Source organism: Papio anubis, chromosome 11 (genome assembly GCF_008728515.1).
Source record: "Papio anubis isolate 15944 chromosome 11, Panubis1.0, whole genome shotgun sequence".
Lineage (NCBI taxonomy): Eukaryota > Metazoa > Chordata > Mammalia > Primates > Cercopithecidae > Papio > Papio anubis.
In genome coordinates, this window is record NC_044986.1 from 91,990,992 (window position 1) to 92,012,440 (window position 21,449).

At 37.1% G+C, this 21,449-nt stretch overlaps 1 protein-coding gene across 32 annotated transcripts in view; it reads left to right on the plus strand.

The window, feature by feature from the left end:
• Positions 1-21,449, plus strand: part of PARD3 (par-3 family cell polarity regulator) — a 711,028-nt gene that overhangs the window by 363,431 nt on the left and 326,148 nt on the right. For 27 of the 32 annotated variants that reach the window (XM_003903538.4, XM_003903543.1, XM_009214245.2 and 24 more), the window contains one exon: positions 11,705-11,836. The exons of the other annotated variants lie outside the window; for them this stretch is intronic. In XM_003903538.4, the coding sequence (XP_003903587.2) occupies positions 11,705-11,836 (132 nt within the window). The remainder of the gene's footprint in view (positions 1-11,704; positions 11,837-21,449) is intronic. 32 annotated transcript variants of the gene reach the window in all.

Here is a 21,449-nt window from a genome sequence, read left to right on the forward strand (position 1 = left end):
CTGAGAAGAAGTTGTTTATCGTTTGGTTATTTGTGAGCCAAGCATAGCTTCCAGCATTATGGTAACCATCCAAAAGCTTAAAGGATGAGATGAGATAGTTCTTTAGCATCACAAGTCCTCCGTGACAGACCTGTAGCTCTCTTTAATTTTCTGCGGCATTAGTTTCAAGGGAGATCCAGCTGAGAGTAGACTTTAAACTATTCTGCTGCAATGTTTGTATTTCCTATTAGCAGTCTCTATATCTATAAATTTTACCCTTCTATTTTGCATATTAAAATATCTTAATTTGAATACAGCACATTTTTGGACTTTCAGTTATGGTTATAATTATTTCTACAATAGGCAGGGCTCACTGAGTTATTGATAACCTCGTCTCATCTATTTCTATGCTACATTAGGAATACAGTCTGCCTTCATATGCTTTAAATATTTTGTGTTCAAAGTGATAAAATCCTAAGGTGTTACTGATAAAATTTTGGAGCCTGGATGTGATATTTTTAGAGTTCACAAACTACTACAGGATGCAATATTTTTAGAGTTCACAAACTACTGTGGGAGTATAAATCCCAAATAAAGTCAGAAGCCTTCTTGTGTGGCCTCAAAGTTGCATATATCACAGAGAGAAATGAATATGTTATACCCGATTGTCTTGACTTAGGGGAGAGGACCAGGAAGTATCATTGGTTAAATTATATGACACAAAATTTTGTGTAGTCTATATACATTGAAAAATATTTTAATCTCATTTGATCTCATTTCATCTTTTTATTTATTTTTTTTCTTGAGATGGAGTCTCACTCTGTTGCCCTGGCTGGAATGCAATGGCGTGATCTCAGCTCACTGCAACGTCTGCCTCCCGGGTTCAAGCGATACTCTTGCCTCAGCCTCCCCAGTAGCTGGGATTACAGGCGCTTACTACCACGCCTGGCTAAGTTTTTGTATTTTTAGTAGAGACAGGGTTTCACTGTGTTGGCCAGGCTGATCTTGACATCCTGACCTCAGGTGATCTATCCGCCTTGGTCTCCCAAAGTGCTGGGATTACAGGCATCAGCCACCGTGCCTGGCTTCATCTTTTTAAGCTAGTTCCTATTTTTAATTTTTTATAATTTAGCTTATAAACCTACCTATTTTCAGTTGTGAAGTTAGATCTAGTCCCTTCAAGTCCTGTTATTAACAAGTAGAGTATCAGATGGATTGCTGCGACTGGAGCACCTGTTTGCGTTCTGAGGGCTCTGGCTTTGAGCATCCTTTCTTTTAATTTTGCATGTATTCCTGCTACTGTTATCATCTGGGCTGCCTTTGGAGAAATGTGTTCCAGTCAACATTTCTCGAAATTTGGTAGTAGAAATGGTTTCCATTTATTTTACCTATAAGCCATATCTGTTTTTGTGGTTTTAATATTTTCAGTAATGATAACCAAGTTGTTTTTGAATACTTGCTATTCCTAGGCATTATGCCATGCTTGGTATGCTACATGTTATATATAATTTAATTATACCTATGCCAGAAGTGTAGGCACTGTTGCTGTACCCATTTTATTGGTGAGCAAGTAGAGCCCTAGAGAGTTTAAATAACTCACCTAATAATTCAACCAGCTGTTAAATGATAAAGTTATGATATAAATGTGCTGAGTTCTTGTGGCTGGATACTTGCACTTTTGTTTTTACTTTTTATTGGGGCATCTTGTTGCAATGGCTGTTTTGTTTGCACTTTATGTTTTTTTGTGGGGGGAGGGGAGAGTAAGGTTTCAATAGACATTACTCAAATTCCCTGAATCACATTTTCTAAAATTGTAGTTTTTAGCCATAAATGGAGGACAGAAATAGTTTCCTTGAATATTAATATCCTGTTTATAGAACATGCTTTTTCTGCTAATGAAATTGTAGAGAGGAACTCAGGTCTTTAGAAGTTTGTGCCATCCATTTCTTTACTCTCAGTGCTTCCCATGTGGCAATGTAATTCTTCACAGAAGTCATTACTGTATGAGAAACAATATGTAGGATAAGATTATGATAAATGAAAGTAAACACTTTCTACATTAAGAAAAAAAGTATCTGTGGAGATAGTGTACCTGAGGAGGCACTTTCACAATTAAAGGGAAAGCTAAGGTAGACTGTACCTATGGACTTTCACAGAAATTACCCATTCTTCTGCTCATCCATCCAGTCCATTGGAGTTTGGATTGTGGGCTGAAAAGTGGAAGGAAGTGGTAATTATCTTACATTGTCAGGCTAGTTATATGTGATGTAAATCTCTTCATTTTCAAATTGTAGTAACTTATTTAAATATATATGTGTATATATATATTCGTTTTTAAATTCAGTTGAAAAATATTTAGATAAATATAAAATATTTATGATGCACATCTAAATAATGTATAAGACTGTAGGTATTTTGGAATTAGGCAACCGCTATAAGTATTTTACTATCTCTCTCCCTCTCTCTAGCATCTGTTCCCTTTTTTTTGTATTGTGCATAGTACTCTTGATGCAAAATGCTATTGTTACTTATAATTTTAGTTTTGGAGCGTACATATTTAGAGTTGAGCATTTTTGAAAGAAAATGAAATGTTGGGTATTTCTTGCCTTCAAAGTTAAGCACTTTCTAAAATGTTTTTAAATTGTTTCAGATATAAATTTGTTTTTCAGAGCAGCTTTAGTCAAATGTTGCTCCTCATGTTTAGTGTAGTGTAAGAAAGTGAGTCAAGAACTTCAAAATTTAATTGGACCTGCAGTATTTATTTATTTATTCTTTCACACACTCACCCTTCTTGTTTTAAGGAGTATAGGTCAAAAATGGTGGTCCCATATTCTCCATTCCTGCCCACTGCTGATAGTGGAATGCTGGTGGTTCTAGGGGAATTCCGGGACCATGCTGGCCCTTATGAAATACTGTGCAGGAAAGCAAGTGGAGGCTGTGGTTAGTGCAGCTTTCCTTTAGGCTCCATCCTTCAGTTCCTCAGAGTCCAAGAGTGGACAACATTTTTGTAATTTTTTATAAATGTGAAACTCCCCCCATCTATCTCCTTCTCACCTCTTTCTGCATGTTTTCTTAGGATAAAGAAGATAATCTAAGTAATACCTGGAAAGAAATTTTCTTTTTTTTTTTGAGACAGGATCTCTCTCTGTTGCCCAGACTGGATTGCAGTCGTCCAACTGTTGCTCACTACAGTCTCAAGCTCCTGGAATTAATCAGATCTTTGTATTGTAAAACAATTTTAGGCTGGGCACAGTGCCTCACACCTATAATCTCAGCACTTTGGGAGGCCAAGATGGGAGGATTTCTTGAGGCCAGGAGCTTGAGACCAGATTATGAGCAACATAGTAAGATTCAGTCTCTACAAAAAATAAAAAAAATTAACCATGTGTGGTGATGTGTGCCTGTAGTCTCAGCTACTCGGAAGGCTGAGGTGGGTGGATCACTTGAGCTGGGCAGGTTGAGGCTTCAGTGAGCTATGATTGTGCCTCTGCACTCCAGCCTGGGTGACAGAGCGAGGCCCTGTCTCCCACAAAATAATAAAGAAAACTTAAAACAAAATTAAAATATTATTTTAAGAACGAAATGAGACAATTTTAAAGCCAACATTTGATGTATGATCATTCTTAACACTGTATAGTATTTCTTAGTGAACCAACCATCTCTATGAAAATATAATTTGTGATCAAAGATTATATCATCGTTTTGAATTCAAGAAATGCCTTCCCATGTGATGGGATCCTTGTGTAGCAGTGACTACATACCAGAAATTATTGTCATTACACGCCTAAACTATGGTTCCATGTTAGATTAAGAATGAGAAGTTGGAAATTTTATTACTCATGATTGAGTGGAGGCTAGGCTGGTGGTGCACACTTGTAATTCCATATTTTGGGAGGCTTAGGCAGGAGGATCATTTGAACCCAGGAGTTTAAGACGTACCTCGGCAATATAGTGAGACCTTGTCTCTCCAAAAAGTTAAAAAATTAGCTGAGTGTGTTGGCTTGCATCTGTAGTCTTAGGTACTTGGGAGTCTGAGGTGGGAGGATCACTGGAGCCCGGGAGGTGGAGGTTGCAGTTAGCCAAGATTGTGCCATTGCTCTCCAGCCTGGATGACAGAGTGAGACCCTGTCTCAAAAAAAGAAAAAGGAAATTGAGTGAGTAGAATTTGGGCATTGAGGTGGGTAGGTATAACCATGAGAATAGGTTCCCATCCTCATCTCCACAATTTATTTGTTACCATTTCTGCAAATCCCTGTTTCTTCTTTCAATCAGTAAGAGGTTAACCTGGCTGTTGTCTCTAGCTTGTTCCTTTCAGCTTTAAAATGCTGTATCCAGAATTTTTCATGGCTTCCTTCTCTGTCAAAGTGGATTAGGAACAGCTGAGAAAATTGTTTCAAACAAGCACCCTGGATGTGCTTGAGTTTTGCTAATCTTTCTCTTCTCCTTGGATTCCCTGGTTGACTCTCTGGACAGATCCGGTGGCTTCAGAGAAATCTGTGCCCCTTTTAGTTTGATCAGACCTGCGTCTCCAGGAGAGATTTTTGAGCAATCCTTTTTCATATTGGATCCCTTTATGTTCATAGTCTGATACAGATCCATACTCCTGCGATTATTTTTCTTGTTTGATTTATAAAGATCGTTAACAAGATACTGGCCAGTTATAGGTTATAACTTAAAACTTAAATGTCATGCTTCTGATTTTGCCAGTGTATCAACTTGAAGGGTTTGCTGCCGTGACAGGAATTGTATTTGGAAACTTAATTGTAATTTTCAGATTCTTTCTAATATAGAAATTTTTCTATATTAGAATTCCACCATGAAAATTTTTTGGCATATTCAGCATTCTTGAGTTTCTCACCAAATTAAATGAATTTTATTATCTAGAAGATACTGAGTATGTATCAGAATGACTGGAAAAGGCATTATCAAATGTGGAGAATGATATAGTTCATTTTTCAGGTCAGAATGAGTTTTAAGAACTATGGATAATACCTTTAACATTTCAAAGGAAAAATCTTAGTAAAAATTTGATGTGTGTGTTAGGATATTTTATTTTGTATATTATTAATTTGTTGGATAGTTAATTTGCTTGGATAGATTATTTTAAAATTGTTTTACTTATTCCTGTTCAAAATTTTAACTCAGTTGAAAATTGGCTGGGCACGGTGGCTCATGCCTGTAATCCCAGCACTTTGGGAGGCCGAGGCAAGCGGATCACCTGAGGTCAGAAGTTCGAGACCAGTCTGCTGAACAGGGCGAAAAAGCCTGTCTCTACTAAAAATACAAAAAATTAGCCAGGCGTGATGGCGGGCGCCTGTATTCCCATATACTTGGGAGGCTGAGGCAGGAGAATTGCTTGAACCCTGGAGACGGAGATTGTGGTGAGCCGAGATTGAGCCACTGCACTCCAGTCTGGGCCACAAGAGTAAAACTTCGTCTCAAAAAAAAAAAATAAAATAAAATAAAAAGAAAGTTGACATTTAAAAATGAAATATTAAGAAATTTGAGCTAAATTGGTGCTACAGTATGTCTTTTGGCATTCAGAATCTCTGGATTCTGACCAGTGTTTCTGGTTGCAGGCTCCACCATAGTTTAGCAAACTATTTATTATCACTAATGATCCCAATGTGGTTGTTTTGACAACAAATGTATGGATGTTTGAGTTTCCTCTTTGTCTTGCCATAGTTCTGTTATAACAGCTTTATAAACACATACTCTTTCCTTTGTCTTTTCCACACCTCTCATTAATAGTTATTAAGAATGTGGGGGAAACATGTTAGCAAAAAGGAAAAGTAAGATGTACACATGTACCAGTGCTGATTTATGTGCTGGATACTGGCTTAGGAATTACAGATAATATAGGAACAGATTGCTTGGCATCAGTTCTACAACATTAGGCATTACATGTAGGAAGTTGCTTTGCATGGATTTCAAATATTGCTTTTTATACTTAGGAATAGACGTGCACCTAGGGTAAATGATAACGAATACTGTGTTTGGAATAAAAGCCTAGATTTCCTTATTTAAAGAAGAGTCTTAATAGGCATTTAGTTTATTTAAACTAATAGCAACTGCCAAATTTTCTGCCTTCATTTACAAGTTGGTGATTAAACCTGCTTTTTGTGTGTGTGAGTCATTTTATTTCACCCTTATCTGTCTCTCTTTTTTTTCTGTTTTTATTTAGTTTTTAGAAGATGAATGAATGAAGGTCAGAAAGTACAGATCATATTTATAGATCACCTTCTGGTTGTTATCTTCTCACTTTAGCTATGGCATTGCTTCCAAGGTCATACTCTGGTGTATCCATAAGGAGGTACAAAAGATAAACTCCTGCCACAAAGGCAGTAAGGAGTCTGCTACATTAAATCAGTAATATGATTGCTGATAATTTTAGCAAGCTTCTTGTAATTAAAATTATTCTGGCCGGGCGCGGTGCCTCACACCTGTAATCCCAGCACTTTGGGAGGCCCAGGCGGGTGGATCACGAGGTCAGGAAATCAAGACCATCCTGGCTAACATGGTGAAACCCCGTCTCTACTAAAAATACAAAAAATTAGCCGGATGTGGTGGCGGGCGCCTGTAGTCCCAGCTACTCAGGAGGTTGAGGCAGGAGAATGGCATAAACCCAGGAAGCGGAGTTTGCGGTGAGCCGAGATTGCGCCACTGCACTCCAGCCTCTGCAGCAGAGCGAGACTCCGTCTCAAAAAAAATTATAAGCCATTATTATTAATTTTACTTCAGTCTCCTAATTTTAGATTAAATATCCTGAAAATAGTTCCCTTCGTTTTTTGTGTATCGTTTCCTGGAGAAATAATTAAGTAGAACATTGAATTTTCTTTTACTGTAATTACAGTGTTGAAAAATGTGAAATGTAAAATCTTAACATCTCATGGGCATATTTGAAACCATATGATACATGGAGGTTCTGAATGAAATGTATATGCATTGAGTATTTTGTATTTCAAAATATGGTATGATTTCTCATAATTCTTTAAAAAATTGAAATTTTTGCACTGAAGTGAAGTGGAAACATAGTTGGGTTTCCTATGCCAACATAGAAATGTTTATTACTTCTGTAATGTTCATGAAACCCCAGTTCTGACTTCTGCAACATAGGGATATAGTCTTGCCAAGAAATCTGACCATCAGCTAAATAGCTGTTTCTGGGAGATAAAGCCTTGGAGTTGCAGCTTAGTATGCTGGGAATGAGCTTCTATCTCAAGGCATTGGGTGGGTTCTACATGATTTTACTGAATTGTAATAAGCTTGGGGAGGGCTGAGGTGGGAGAAGACACTTACTTTCCCTACCCTGAAAGAGATTTTCTCCATAGCCAGGATACCACTACCAGGGAGCAGCAAATTAATATGCATTTCCCAGCCGGAGTGGCTTTTTGACACCTGATGCTGTGGCGGTACATTTAGATGATAAGGAAAATCCCTGATCACAGCAGGAACATCTGTTTTTTTCTGGCAAGAAGGAAAATTTCCCACCTAGCACAAAGCTGAGCAGCTATTTGGGGCAGCCTCATAAGTGGAGGATTAAAGTTATAATTTAAAAAAGGGAGAATAATTTCTTATGGCATTTTTCTTGTATAATCTTTTAGATAAAGTAATAATTCTAACAAATTTATGACATTAGTAAGTTTTATAATCATTAGAATTGTGTATATTTGATTTAAAATTTTTGGTTTATAGTTATAATTTGATTCATAAGTGAGTGTATATAGTCTTGAATAGACTAGTTACGACTGCCATATTTTAACAATTATTTACACTAAAGCAAACATTTTCAAATTGAAAATAGAGTGCATGATGTATATTTCAATGGACAGTGGTGAGTATCTAGTATAAATTGTGTTGTAGAAAATATTTAATACATTGTATGCTGCGATGTTTATCATAAATACAGACACACAGCTTTACAGGCCTACAGTCCTTGTATGCACTTGATACACATTGTATGCAGTAGATGGTGAACTAGATTTGTGGCCAGATTTCAGGATTGGGAGGAAGAAACATGACTGAAACGCTAGTAGGATCTGCATGATGCTGTCAGAAATATAACAAGTATGTTGATAGGAATTAATAGTGTATTTTAAAAATTCTTCAATTGATTGATAATTCAAGATTGCTGTAAATAACTGCAGTTTTCATACATTATACATAAGTCAATATATGGATTCATTATTGATTTTACATGAATTAGGAAAATTGCTTTGTTATGAGAGTGAACGCCAGTTTTAGTTTTATTATCCATGAACTCAAAGTTGATTCCACAATTATAAAATTGTGGAATTCTTCAAATGTAGTGGAAAATTGCAGACCTTGCTGTCTTCAGCCGTTCTGTCTCTTAATCTGATTATTGTGTGTTGCTGTGCTGCAGGTACTGCATGTCATAATTGACTTACATGGAGAAACAGTGTACTATTTTTTCTATGCGATTGGAAATAATCACATTTGCCAGAGACATCATATGCTGTAGGTGTGACATGAAATTGAAATAGGCATATAACAGTGGTATACATCTTTTAGTATAAATCTAAAAATACAATCATTACATTTCACCGAAAATACATTTTACTAAAGTTTATCTTAATACCTCTTCGAAGTATTCCCTAAACAATTTTTAAAACAACTTATCAAAATATTCTTTTAAAATTCCAGGATTCTGAAACCATGTGAAATAGGCAACATAAAAAATATTCACCCAGGTTGGTGTAAGCCACTGTGCTAAGTGCTTGGGTTTAAAGGTGAACGATGATTTCCCCAGGCTTCCCTGTAAGAGTAGAAATAGCAGTTTTTAAAGTTAACTAAATTATAAGTTAGAACCATAATTAAAGTAAAATTAGAACAGAGTGGTAACAGAAAGCATGGCATGATTAGTTCTATTGAGAATCAGGAACTACTTGTTAGAAAGTAGCATTTGAACTGGGCTTTGGAGAATGTTCAGTATTTCTATAGGAGAAATGATATTGGAAGTCCAGGTCTCAAAGAAAGCAAGAATGAAGGTGAAGAAATTTGTGTGGCACAGCAAGCACCATTGTCTGAAATTCCCTCTGGTCTGCCTACAGTGTTTGCTGGAGGTCTGATGTGACCCAACATACGTTTTAGGAAACTCCTCTGCCAGAAAGTGGTGCAGAACATTTTTAGAGAGGCTGCGACTAGAGCCTGTGTCCAGTTAGAAGGCCACTGTTAAAATGTCAGGTCAGAGACAAGCTGATCCTGAACTAGGTTTATGACCGAGGACCAAAATCAGCAAAAATGTTGGATCAATAAGACCTAGAAGCTGTGGAGATCAAACATGGAGGAAAGAGAGTAAAACTAATTCTAAATATTTTAGGGAATGGTGTCTGAGCAAAATAGGGAGCTCAGTTTCGAGGTGTCTTTGGGACCTCTTGTTGGAAACTGAGATCATGAATCCAGGAAACAGTTTCGTTTTCGTGACTTATGCCTGAAAGTTGTCAGGGTGGGATGTGGTGAAATTGTGCAGTTTTTGAGCTTGTCCAGAGAGGTAATACTCAGCAGTTCATAGAGCTAACAAGACCATTTACGGGAAGAGGAAAAGTGGCATAGATTCAGGAAGGAGCAGGGGGGTGGGTACCAGTAGCATACTGGATTCCAGACACCAAAAGGTGACAATTGTGTGGAGCCTGATCTCTTCATTTCAAAAGTAGACTCGTTTTCTTTTCAAGTGGTATTTTGTCACTATGCAAATATCCAGTTATCTATCAACTCTTAAAATGGTTTTAGTATGGTTATCTTTGCCTGAATTAATTATTTCATTAGGAATTGAAAATGGTCATATTTCTAATTCTGTTATTAGTTCTATTTCTATTATTTGGCATTCTTCTGAAAAGACAAGTTTCCCCTCATCAACTGGTACTGTTGATGTCTCTGAAATACAGTTCCTACTGAAAAGAGAGGGTAGATTTTAAAAAATACTTTTGGTTTAATTATTCATTTTCTAAGTAAGCAGTTGGTGTAATAATCACCTCAAATGGTGGGAAATGAGTATGAAAGCCTGGTCCCTAGTCAATGATAGCCTCAATTTTTATTTTTGACATAAAAATTATACTTGCATTTCAGTGTACTTTAAATCCTCCTTCTCTTTGTAGACACATAAGGTTCTGTCACTAATAAATAAGGTTCTGTCGTTAGTAAGTTTACCCTTTATGACTTACCTGAATTTCTATGATTTATAAAAAATTCTTATCAGAATAAGCTTATATCTATGGACTATCATATGAAACAGTATTTCCTTTCGTTTTTTCTGAAGCTTAAGTTTTAAGGAGAGACTTAGTATCTTGAGATACGGTGAACTTTAGTTTCTAGTTTGCTTCCTTAGTTAGTTTTTTGTCCATGTCTTCTCCTTGCCATTTCTATTAAAAAACAAACAAACAAACAAACAAAAAACTTGCTGCTAAAGTTCCATCTCGCTGAGTTTTTAAAGATTTTATTTCTTGCAGGTTAATTCTTAAAGTTTATAAAGTTTCATGTCCAAAGTTTATGTTGGTAAATGTTTATCAATTTTTTTTTTGTTTGAACATATGTCCCAATATTGACATAAACCCAAGACTATGAATTCATTTTTAAGTTTTATTCCCTGATGGAACTCATGAAGGAAGAGCAAATAGTATCCTGATCTATAACTAAGTTATACACACTGCAAACCTATTCTATTGCACTTTTTTGTTTGTGTTTGTATTGAGTGTTCATATAGTTTAGCACATGAAGAGTAAGTATCAATCCCACATGTAATACTTATAGTCAGATTACTCTTAACAGTGTTACTAAAGACAATATGTTAGTACTTCTAACTTGGTGTACTGAGTTAAGTGGATCCAACTAACGGTAATATTTTACTTTGTTCTTGTAGGAGATGATTTAGATTTAGTCATTGAACTAAAAAGTATGACTCTCCTAGTTTATCCTAGGTTTCTCATTTCTTTTTAGAACATTGAAATGAAGTTTTACAGCTCATAAGCCAAAGGAAGTTACTATAATTTTTTATTTGAAAGAAATATCAAGTAGCATTTGGTTGTTCTGGGGAGTATTAAAAACTTAGTTGATAAATATTTATTTATGTAAAGACATCACTTGTCATATTCATGTCACAGTGAACAATTATGTATCTATTATGTAACAAATAATTGTGAAAGGCCAGTTTTTTCCCTGATACTTGAATTAATGCTGACTACTAACTTGTGAAGTAGGTGATGGAAACAACCTGGATAATCTAAATCTCTTATCCAAAAATCACAAAACCATAAGGCTTTGAAGAAAGGGCAGATTTATTAGTCTTCCTTATTTTTAGCATTTCTGATGAATTAAGATGGTACCTCATAATTTAGTTATGAGACTGGAAAGAAGAGAATATGCTCCAGTTGAGAAAGAGTGAAAGTCTCATATAGAAGTTCACTTTTCGGTGCACGTACTTGGTTTAGGTGATTGATTTGGGTAGGAGTGCAAAGTGTAGTGTTGCGTCTGTTGTGTGCCGTGTGTGCCCTTCCTGCTGTAATTATTAGACTTGCCTGTCCTTGGCACATGGTTATAATTCCAAGGTCTAATCTGGGTGGAATGTTCTCAATCAGCTATTTTGTATAGGATTGGAAAGATGTTTTAAATATGTAGAATCATTTTTCTGCTACTTTTGAAAAACCAGGTGCATTACTGATTTGCAAGGTCTGGTTTTTTACAAGACGCCTTTTTGTTTCTTTTTGAATAGAAAGATGAAAACTACAGAAGCCTCCCACGGGATACTAGTAACTGGTCTAACCAATTTCAGAGAGACAATGCTCGCTCGTCTCTGAGTGCCAGTCACCCAATGGTGGGCAAGTGGCTGGAGAAACAAGAACAGGTAACATGACAAATCCTTATATGTGCGTCATTGCTGTAACATCCTGTCCCATACCCCAAAGATATTTCTCCCATCTCAATCATTGGTGATGATTAAAAGTAAATTATTTTAACAAACTTTAGTTAAGTACCAGTCTCTATGTCAGGGTTTAACATAAATGCAGGATATTTCTGGTTGGTCTCTGATCACAGATTTATTGTGAGCGGTTATGAATATCTGCAGTAGTTTCTGAAGGTTCAGGGCTTTAGAGTTTGTAATGCAGAGGTGCAGATGTTTGGCAGTGAATCGTGCTGTGAGTGAGTAGACTTTCAAGACTCTTCTTTTCTTTGATAGGCAATAATTCAAGGGATCTGAAGATGCAAATTAAAACTTTCTGTTTTATCTAACTTCACTGTACAAGAGAAATATATCCTGTGGTGTTGTTTTAGAATTTAGATTACTGTATTTTGTCATGTTTGGGCACTTATCCGTTCATAAATTTCAAGGACCTATTTTAGGTTTATCAGTCTTTAGAGTTATCTATTTCACTGTGCAGTGCATCCACCTACAATTCATGAAATCAGAATTGTTTACCACTCAGAAATAATTGTTTTCTGCCTTGGAAAGAATGACTGTTTACAAAGTTGTTGCATCACTGTTAGAAAAGTCCTCCTTTCATATGACGACTCAGAATGTATCTGATGAGTTAATTCTTTTAGTGTTTTTTTTTAATGCCTTAGTTGTTTGTTACTGACTCACAATGGGTTTTTTTGGTGGAAGGGAATCCCAGTGTTTTATAATTTTAATTGTGCTTTCTCCCAGCTTTATTGAAGTATAATTGACAAGTAAAAATAGTATATATTTAAAGGGTACAGTGTGAGGTTTTGATATATGTATATATTAGTAAAATGATTGACACAATCAAGATAATTTATCCGTCACATTATATAGATATAATTTTGTGTGTATATGTGGTGAAAACACTTGAGATCTACTCTGTTAGCAAATTTTTAAAATTTTAATTTAATTTAATTTTTTTGAGATAGGGTCTTGCTCTGTCACCCAGGCTGGAGTGCAGTGGTGCAATCATAGCTCACTGTAGCCTTGAACTTCTAGGCTCAAGTGTTCCTCCTACCTCATCCTCCCTGGTAGCTAGGACTATAGGTACCACCATGCCCAGCTAATTAAATTTTTTTTTTTTTTTTTTTTTGTGGAGATGGGGGTCTCACTTTGCTACCCAGGCTGGTCTTGAACTCCTGGCCTCAAGCAGTCCTACTGCCTTGGCCTCCCAAAGTGTCATGGTTATAGGCATGAGCCACTGTGCCTACCTTCTTAGCAAATTTCAAGTATAAAATATGTTAATTAGACTCACCATGCTATATGTTAGGTCTCCAGAATTCATTCATCTTACAATTGAAAGTTTTTACCCTATGGCCAATATTTTTCCTTTTTTCACACCCCACTCCCTGTGGTAACTGCCATTCTACTCTATTAGCATAAGTTCATTTTCTTTCTCCTCCAAGATTCCACTTATAAGTAAAATCATACAGATTTTGTCTTTCTGTGTTTGGCTTATTTCTCTTAGCATAATGCCCTTTAGGTTCATCCATGTTGTCACAAATGTCAGAATGTCATTTTTTATGAAAGGCTGAATAATATTCCATTTTATACATTTATGTGCACACAGACACACACACACACAGTGTATATCACATTTTTTTAAATCCATTCATCTGTTGTAGGTCACTTAGGTTGTTTCCATATCTTGGCTATTGTGAATTTATGTTTCCGTGTACATGGAATTGCAAATATGTCTTTGATATAGTGATTTTATTTATTATGGATATATACGCAGAAGCGGAATTGCTGGATCATATGGTAGTTCTATTTTTGAGGAGGCTTCATACTGTTTCATAGAGGCTGTCCCAATTTACATTACCACCAGCAGTATACCAGGGTTTCCTTCTCTTCGCATCCTTGCTATCACTATATTTTGACTTTTTTTTTTCTTTTCTTCTTTCTTTTTTCTATTTTTTTGAGATGGAGTCTTGCTCTGTCGCCCAGACTGGAGTGCGGTGGTACGATCTCGGTTCATCACAACCTCTGCCTCCTGGGTTCAAGCAATTCTTCTGCCTCAGCCTCCTGGGTAGCTGGGATTACAGGTGCCTACCACCACGCCTGGCTAAATTTTTTTGTATTTTTAGTAGAGATGGGGTTTCACCATGTGGCTTAAACTGGTCTCGATCTGTTGACCTCGTGATCTGCCCACCTCAGCCTCTCAAAGTGCTGGGATTGCAGGCATGAGCCACGGTGCCCAGCCTTTTTTTTTTTTTTTTTTTTTTTTTGAGACAGAGTCTTGCTCTGTTGCCCAGGCTGGAGTGCGGTGGCGCAATCTCGGCTCACTGCAACTTCTACCTCCTGGGTTCAAGCAGTTCTCCTGTTTCAGTCTCCAAAGTAACTGGGATTACAGGCACACACCACCATGCCCAGTTAATTCTTTGTATTTTTAGTACAGATGGGGTTTCACCATGTTGGCCAGGGTGGCCTCAAACTGCTGACCTCAAGTGATACACCCGCCTCCGCCTCCCAAAGTGCTGAATTCAGGCGTGAGTCACTGTACCCGGCCATATTTTGGTGTTGTGATAACAGCCATCCTAACAGTATGAGGTGATGTCCTACTTTGCTTTTGATTTACATTTCCCTGGTGATGAGTGATATCGAGCTTTTTTCAGTGCTCTTAATAAAAAGCCACATGTTTGTTTAGTTGGTCACTTATTTTCTTTTTCGTTTTTTTTTTCTTTTTTGAGACGGAGACTCACTCTGTTGCCCAGGCTGGAGTGCAGTGGCACGATCTTGGCTCACCGCAACTTCCACCTCCCCGGTTCAAGTGATTCTCCTGCCTCAGCCTCCCGAGTAGCTGGGATTATAGGCACGTGCCTGTACAAAAACCATGTCCAGCTCATTTTTGTATTTTTAGTAGAGGCAGGGTTTCACCATGTTGGCTAGGCTGGTCTCGAACTCCTGACCTCAGGCAATCCACCTGCCTCGGCCTCCCAAAGTGCTGGGATTACAGGTCTGAGCCACCGCACCCAGCCAACTTACTTTCTTTAAAAAGTTTATGTGGATGGAAAACAAGGTGAGTGCTCAAAGAAAGTTTAGTTACTTTAGTAATTTTTAAAATTATTAATAATTTTGTTGACTAAATACTGGAATAAATTGTTTTTCAATTTAGATTAATGATAGCTGTAGAATAAAATCATAAATGTTTTACATATTTCATCTCAGCCTATGTTTTATGGTATAAAGATCCTAAAATAACTTTGTGGATGTAGGGTATTCAAATATGAAATAGCAAAAAGGGACAGTTTGCCTTGCCCACCCAGATGGCACAGGAAATGTCCTAATTTTATCATATATTAAGTGTTAGCACACAAACATTGTGTGATGGAAATAATTTTAAATAATAAAACAACCATGGCAGTTCTTTGAAGGAAACATAATTTTCTCAACATGACTCAGATTTTTAAACTAATTGATATTGGTATCTTATTATTACTTTGAAATGAATGTTTTTAAGATTTAGGTAGTTTCTCATGGGCCCAGGAGTCAGACTGAGTGGTTACTAGCTGTTTACCATATATGAGATTGGGCACATTACTCTACTTGTCCATACATCAGTTTACTCTTCCAGCAAATAGGGATACTTGTAGACCTTGTCTCAGGGATTGCTATGTAAAGTGATACAATACCCGCCAAAGGCTTAGAATCAGGCCTGGTACCTAGAAATATTCAACGTATTAATATAATAGGACCGGTAGCAGATAACCTGGGATCTGGAATGAGGAAATGTTTGGCATATATGTAGCAGGAAGTCTGGAGCTAGGGAAGATGTGGGGGTTAAGTCTGTAGCTTAGCAACTTCACTCACATTTTTTCAGGGAGCCTTCCTGAAGGCCACCTTAGCTCTGTGCTCTAGCTTGTCCTTTTCTTTCAGAGCCACATCCTTGCACAAAGGAAGGGGAACAGGGCCTTTGTCTTCTTTTTGTGGCTCTTTTTAAAAGCAAATACATTTTTCCTAATAACTTCCTGACAGATCTCTGACTGTGTTTGTTGGCTGGAATTACCCTACTCTTCTGCCCATGTCAAAATCAAAGGGAGTGAAAGCACCAGTACAGGTTTCGATGGATAGAGCTTTGACCCCTGGAGCTGGGGCTGTGGTGGGAGCCCACTTCTTTATCTTCCCTGAAACACAGTTGCCCATCACTGCACACAGTCGCATCTGTTAAGCAAGGGATGCGTGGGCAGGGATAGGGAGTGACAACCAGAAGTTGGTGAATATGAATGTGCTAAATAGGACCTTTTTTTGTTTGTTTTTTAAACTCCAAAATTGGTAGAAAAAGATTGGTAGCCCAGAGTTTCTAAAATATGATACAACTTAATTATATTATAAAGATATAACTTTTATTTTTCTATTGTCATTGTAGACCTGTTTTTAAGGAAGTAGTATATTCTTTGTAATTTTGTTATAAAATAGTTTCTTTTTTAAGCAAAAGGAATGGCATCAAGAAGCCACACACAGCAAAGACTGAGCATTGATTTGCTTCTGTTGAAGTTATTTGAGTTAGTTGTCTAGGTAGACTGAGAGGGTACCTAAGTCTAAAAACATCTTCTTTGGCTTAAGTGTAAAAAAAATGATGCTCCATTCCTGCAGTTTGATTTGAGCAAGACTGTATACTAGAAGAGTAGAAGCCATTGATGTTTTCACATCCGGCAGAATAATTAATTAAAGTAAAATCTATTGAAGAGGACAAGAACCACAGAAACAAAACAAAACTCCCTCTCAAATTTTTTCAGAAGTAAGCACTATTGTTTGTGTAGAAGAGGAGTCTTAGGTTATGCTTTATACACTAAAAATCTATTCCAACTATTCCCATTTAATTATGGATTTATTCTGTTAAGCATTCCCAGAAGTCATCTGACTTTAATGACCTGATGTCTCTTCTGAGGCTTTCTTTTTCTCTCTAGTTTTTGCTATTAAACATAATAAAGAGGATTGCATCATGTAGATGAAAAAATATTTTGTATGCTTAAAAAAAAAAAACAAAAAACCCTCTGCCTTTCCAATGCGGGAACGCCAGGGTAGAACTGATGGCCATCTTCCTTAAATTGTGTGGTCTGGAGCAAGATCAGCAGAGTTCTAGATTTTATGTGCCTCCAGTGGTTTTGTTTTGGCTCTGTTTTCTACTTAGTACTTATCTCTCATTATCTGTTTCTGAAGGCAGTTATGACCTTATCAGCTTTGCCAGTGGGAATAAGCAGAAGGAATGGAAAGACAAGAGTGCTTTAAAGTGCTAAGCTAGCCGGCCCCTCTAGAAGTCTGGAGTGTCTTATTCTTTGGATGGTATTGATCCTACTTATGGGGATAGTGAATCTTCTTTCTATAAGAATATTGCTTAGTTTCACTCCAGTAAGAAAAGATAGGTTATATATCTTATTAGAAGTCTGTAGCAGCAAACACAATATGATTTCCTAAAAGAGTAGTCGGGGTTTTCAGTGACTAATCACCTTGTTCAGAGTAGCCCATAGCTGAATCCTACATCAGAGTCATCTCACAAGGTAGAGGACTGTGTATCTCTTAAGCATCCTTTTATGTCAATCTTGACATAAGAGGGGAGATCTCAGAGAAAGCAAAAGGTTTGAAAACTAAATGGTTTGTAGTTGTCTTACTTTGAACACATTTTTATGCTTCTGAAATTTTGACTCTGACACTCAAGAAACAAACAAACAAACAAAAAAACAACACTTTTAGTTTTGATGTTTGACAGTATTTTAAGAAGTTCAAATTCCATTTTAATGGTAACTGTTTCCCTGACTCAGCATAGAATATAGTTTGATATTGGCAGATAATAGGTCATAAGCTGACTTTGTTCTTATATCCCCATACTTTATTGCAACTAATAAATTCCACAGAAGAGGCAGCAGGAACTTTGTGATACATGATTGGAAGAATTTAGGACCAGAAGGTAGAGGGACCTTAAGGAAAACATAAGCTAATTGGGAGCCTGCCATTTTCACAACCTTCTCTTGATGAATAGGCCTGAGCCCAATTAGCAGAAACAGCAAGGAGGCACAAGGCATGTTCCAACCGCTGCTTAAACTCTGTTATAGGGGAATGACTGCCCTGACCTTTAGAGCAAAATTCATGTTTTAGGGCTCTGTCCATCAAGAAAAACATCATTTAGTTGGAGATTATACAAACTGAGGCAAACTGGAGGGAAAACTAACTTAAATGTTTATTGATGAAGACACAATGCCAATGTGTACCTCACTTTTGTACCTTTGGCAGCCACAAAGGAATCCCACCATCCGGTGTCAAGTCTCAAAGTCTCAGAGGCCAGCGTTTTGGGAGCAATGATGATGCCTTTTCCCTTTTTATTTTATATACTTTTGTCACTTTCTGGAGCTGTGATGCTTTTTCTTTATACTTTTGAGAATATTTATGCATTATAAACGGTATTCACATGATACATGGTATGCTTTGGCTATGTCCCCACCCAAATCTCATCTTGAATTGCAACTCCCACAATTTCCACATACTGTGGGAGGGACCTGGTGGAAGGTAATTGAATCATGGGGGCAGGTCTTTCCCATGCTGTTCTCGTGATAGTAAGTCTCATGAACTGTGATGGTTTTAAAAATGGGAGTTTCCCTGCACGAGCTCTTTGCCTGCCACTATCCATGGAAAACGTGACTTGCTCCTCCCTGTCTTCCGCCATGATTGTGAGGCCTCCCTAGCCACATGGAACTGTATTTCCATTAAACCTCTTCCTTTTGTAAATTGCCCAGTCTCGGGTATGTATTTATCAGCAGCATGGGAACAGACTAATACAATACACAATATATAAGTTATATTCACAAATTATTTGAAAAGGTAAGTTTCTATGAGTTTAATTTTTTGTTTTCATTATAATTTACAGCCAAATTCTTGAAGATTGAGGGCAAAAGTAAATTTAAAAATAGTGAAAAAAACGTTTTTCAGCATATCCAGGTTTTATGGAGGCAGTTTTTAAAAAAATGTGTTTTTCTCCAGGCTAGTCAATGTAATTGTGGAAGTAAGTTTTGCCTAGGTTTTAGCTTGTTCTTATAAAATGGTGAGTGTCTGGGATGATCAACCTGTGGTTCCTGTGTCCACACGACTTACCAGAGTTGTTTTTTTTTCCACTGATCTGCCTACATAGAGGAAAATCCTCTTCCTTGCCCAAGTGCTTACTAGCCTTTTCTAAATGGGGGGAAAAAAAAAAAGTTCTGATTTCCCTGAGATCTAGAACTATCTAGCTGACATAAAGAAGGTGTTTTCTGGAGTATGAAATGATAATTTTTTCTTATCTTTTTTCTGTTTTAATCTTTAAGAGGCAGGGTTCTTGCTCTGTTGCCCAGACTGGAGTGCAGTGGTGCAGTCATAGCTCACTAAAGCCTCAAACTTCTGTGCTCAAGCAATCGTCCTGCTTTAGCCTTCTGAGTAGCTGGGACCACTGATGTGCACCATCACGCCTGACTAATTAAAAAATTTTTTTTTTGTACAGGTGGGGTCCCACTATGTTTCCTAAACTGGTCTCAAACTCCTGGCTTCAAGTGATTCTCCTGCTTTGGCCTCCCAAAGTACTGGGATTACAGATGTGAGCCACGATGCCTGTATTTTCTTTCTTTTCTTTCTTCCTTTTTTTTTTTTTTTTGACAGATGTGAGGCTTTTTAAACGTTGCCCAGGTTGGCCTCGAACGTTTAGCCTTGCCTCCTTGTGTGCCAGGACAACCGGCCTGAGCCACCGTGGCTTCCCCCAATGCCTGTGTTTTCTTAATTACAGTAGGAGGTGGTTTATTCAGCAATCTGATTACAGTAGCTTCAGATCGGTCAGGAAAATGACTGAGGGGTCACAGCATTAAACCGTGGAAGAGCTATAGAAATTCTGATACAGGAATAGATAGGGCTTCATGTTATCTGCCATCATTGGTGAGACTTAAGGATAGATTCTGATGCTGCCAGATAGTAATTAAAATGTGTTTTTTGGGAGGTTGTTAATTCTGTAGCCTGTAGTCAATGAGGATCCAAATGACTGTTCATATTATTTGGTTAAAAATAAGCCCGTTGCCTCCAAATTCTGAAAGTTCTGTGAAAAGGAAGGGGATTTTTTAATATTATTTACCAGTTGGCAAACCTTCATAAAATTTGTAGAGAAGCAAAATAATTGTGTTTGTCTCTAGCAACACCAAATGTAGAAACTAAAAACATCAAGATTATTTTAAAATTAAACTTAGTTTTCGTTATAAAATACCAGAGCTTTTATTTTATAAGAGAAATCTGTCATGTTCACAATAACACCCAAAATAAAACCAGAACAACCTTTTAAGAGACTTGTTACCTGGATATATTAATGCCAATAGCAGATTATTTTGTTGTGCTTTGATAATAGAATGCTTGCTATTCTAACACATGTGTTAAAAAAAAATTTTTTTTAAACAATGATGAAAACACCCTATATGTATGGGACACATTATTTTCCATGATCCCTACATATTTTCTGCTTTTATTATCCAAGAATTCTGGACTAGAAACCGCAATGGAAGCACAGGACCGGAGTGTGGAGCTCTGGTGCGCGTTCTTCTTAAAAGGACACACATATTTTCTGGGGAGCTTCCAGTCATGTGCAGGGTTACTTTTAGGAATACCAGATGGCATTTTACTTTTCCATATATTTAACAACACAAGACATAGTGAGTCTGGGAAGCATGTTTCAGGGTTTGAAACCTGCCCGTCCAATGAGTGTATCCTGTTTTCTGACCCCTAAGACTGGTTGTATGGAAAGAATCAAAGATAGATAAACCATGTGGACTTCATTTTCGTTGTATACAAAATAGGGAAGATCATACCCATTTGGCAGATGTTAACTTTGTAGGCAAAGCTGAAGTGACATAGCACACATTTCAGTGCAGACTCAGTTTCTTGTGTATGAAGACACTCATAAGATGTTTTCTTTCCTATCTTTTTAGGTAACATTAGGTTTATTGGTTACACCTCAACAGCTCCCTCATGTATTGGGTATCTCATTTTCTTAAATTTTATTTTTCTCCTTCCGTATTGGAAGTACCATTTGGTATCCTGGGGTGGTTTATTTTCATCCCTGGTGTATTTCTAAAGCCCCCATTGTCATTTCACAATTTGATTTTTACTTCGGTGGCATCTTATCAGACTTAGAATAAAATTTAATCTTTTAAAATCATCTCTGGTTCTTTTCTGAACAACATAATCTGACACAAAAATGACATCAGTGTTAATCTCTGTGTCTGCTTCCATTTCCTATATTCCCTTTTGTTTTTGGCGAGCGTGTGTAGTTGTAATAAGATTAAATGTAAGGATACCATTAAGAATGCTAAGTATCTTATGAGGGCTTCTGCTTGGCCACTTGCTAAGCATCTGGGTCCCTTTGTGATATGAATGGAGTTTGGAGGCCATGGCATCACTCATTTGCTTTTGGATCTGGGGTATCCAGTTGAATGGGGTACTCATCAATTTATCCTTTAAAACAAATTTTTCAACTGTCTTTATTTATTGCTGCTTTGGCCTATGGAGCTAAAAGCCT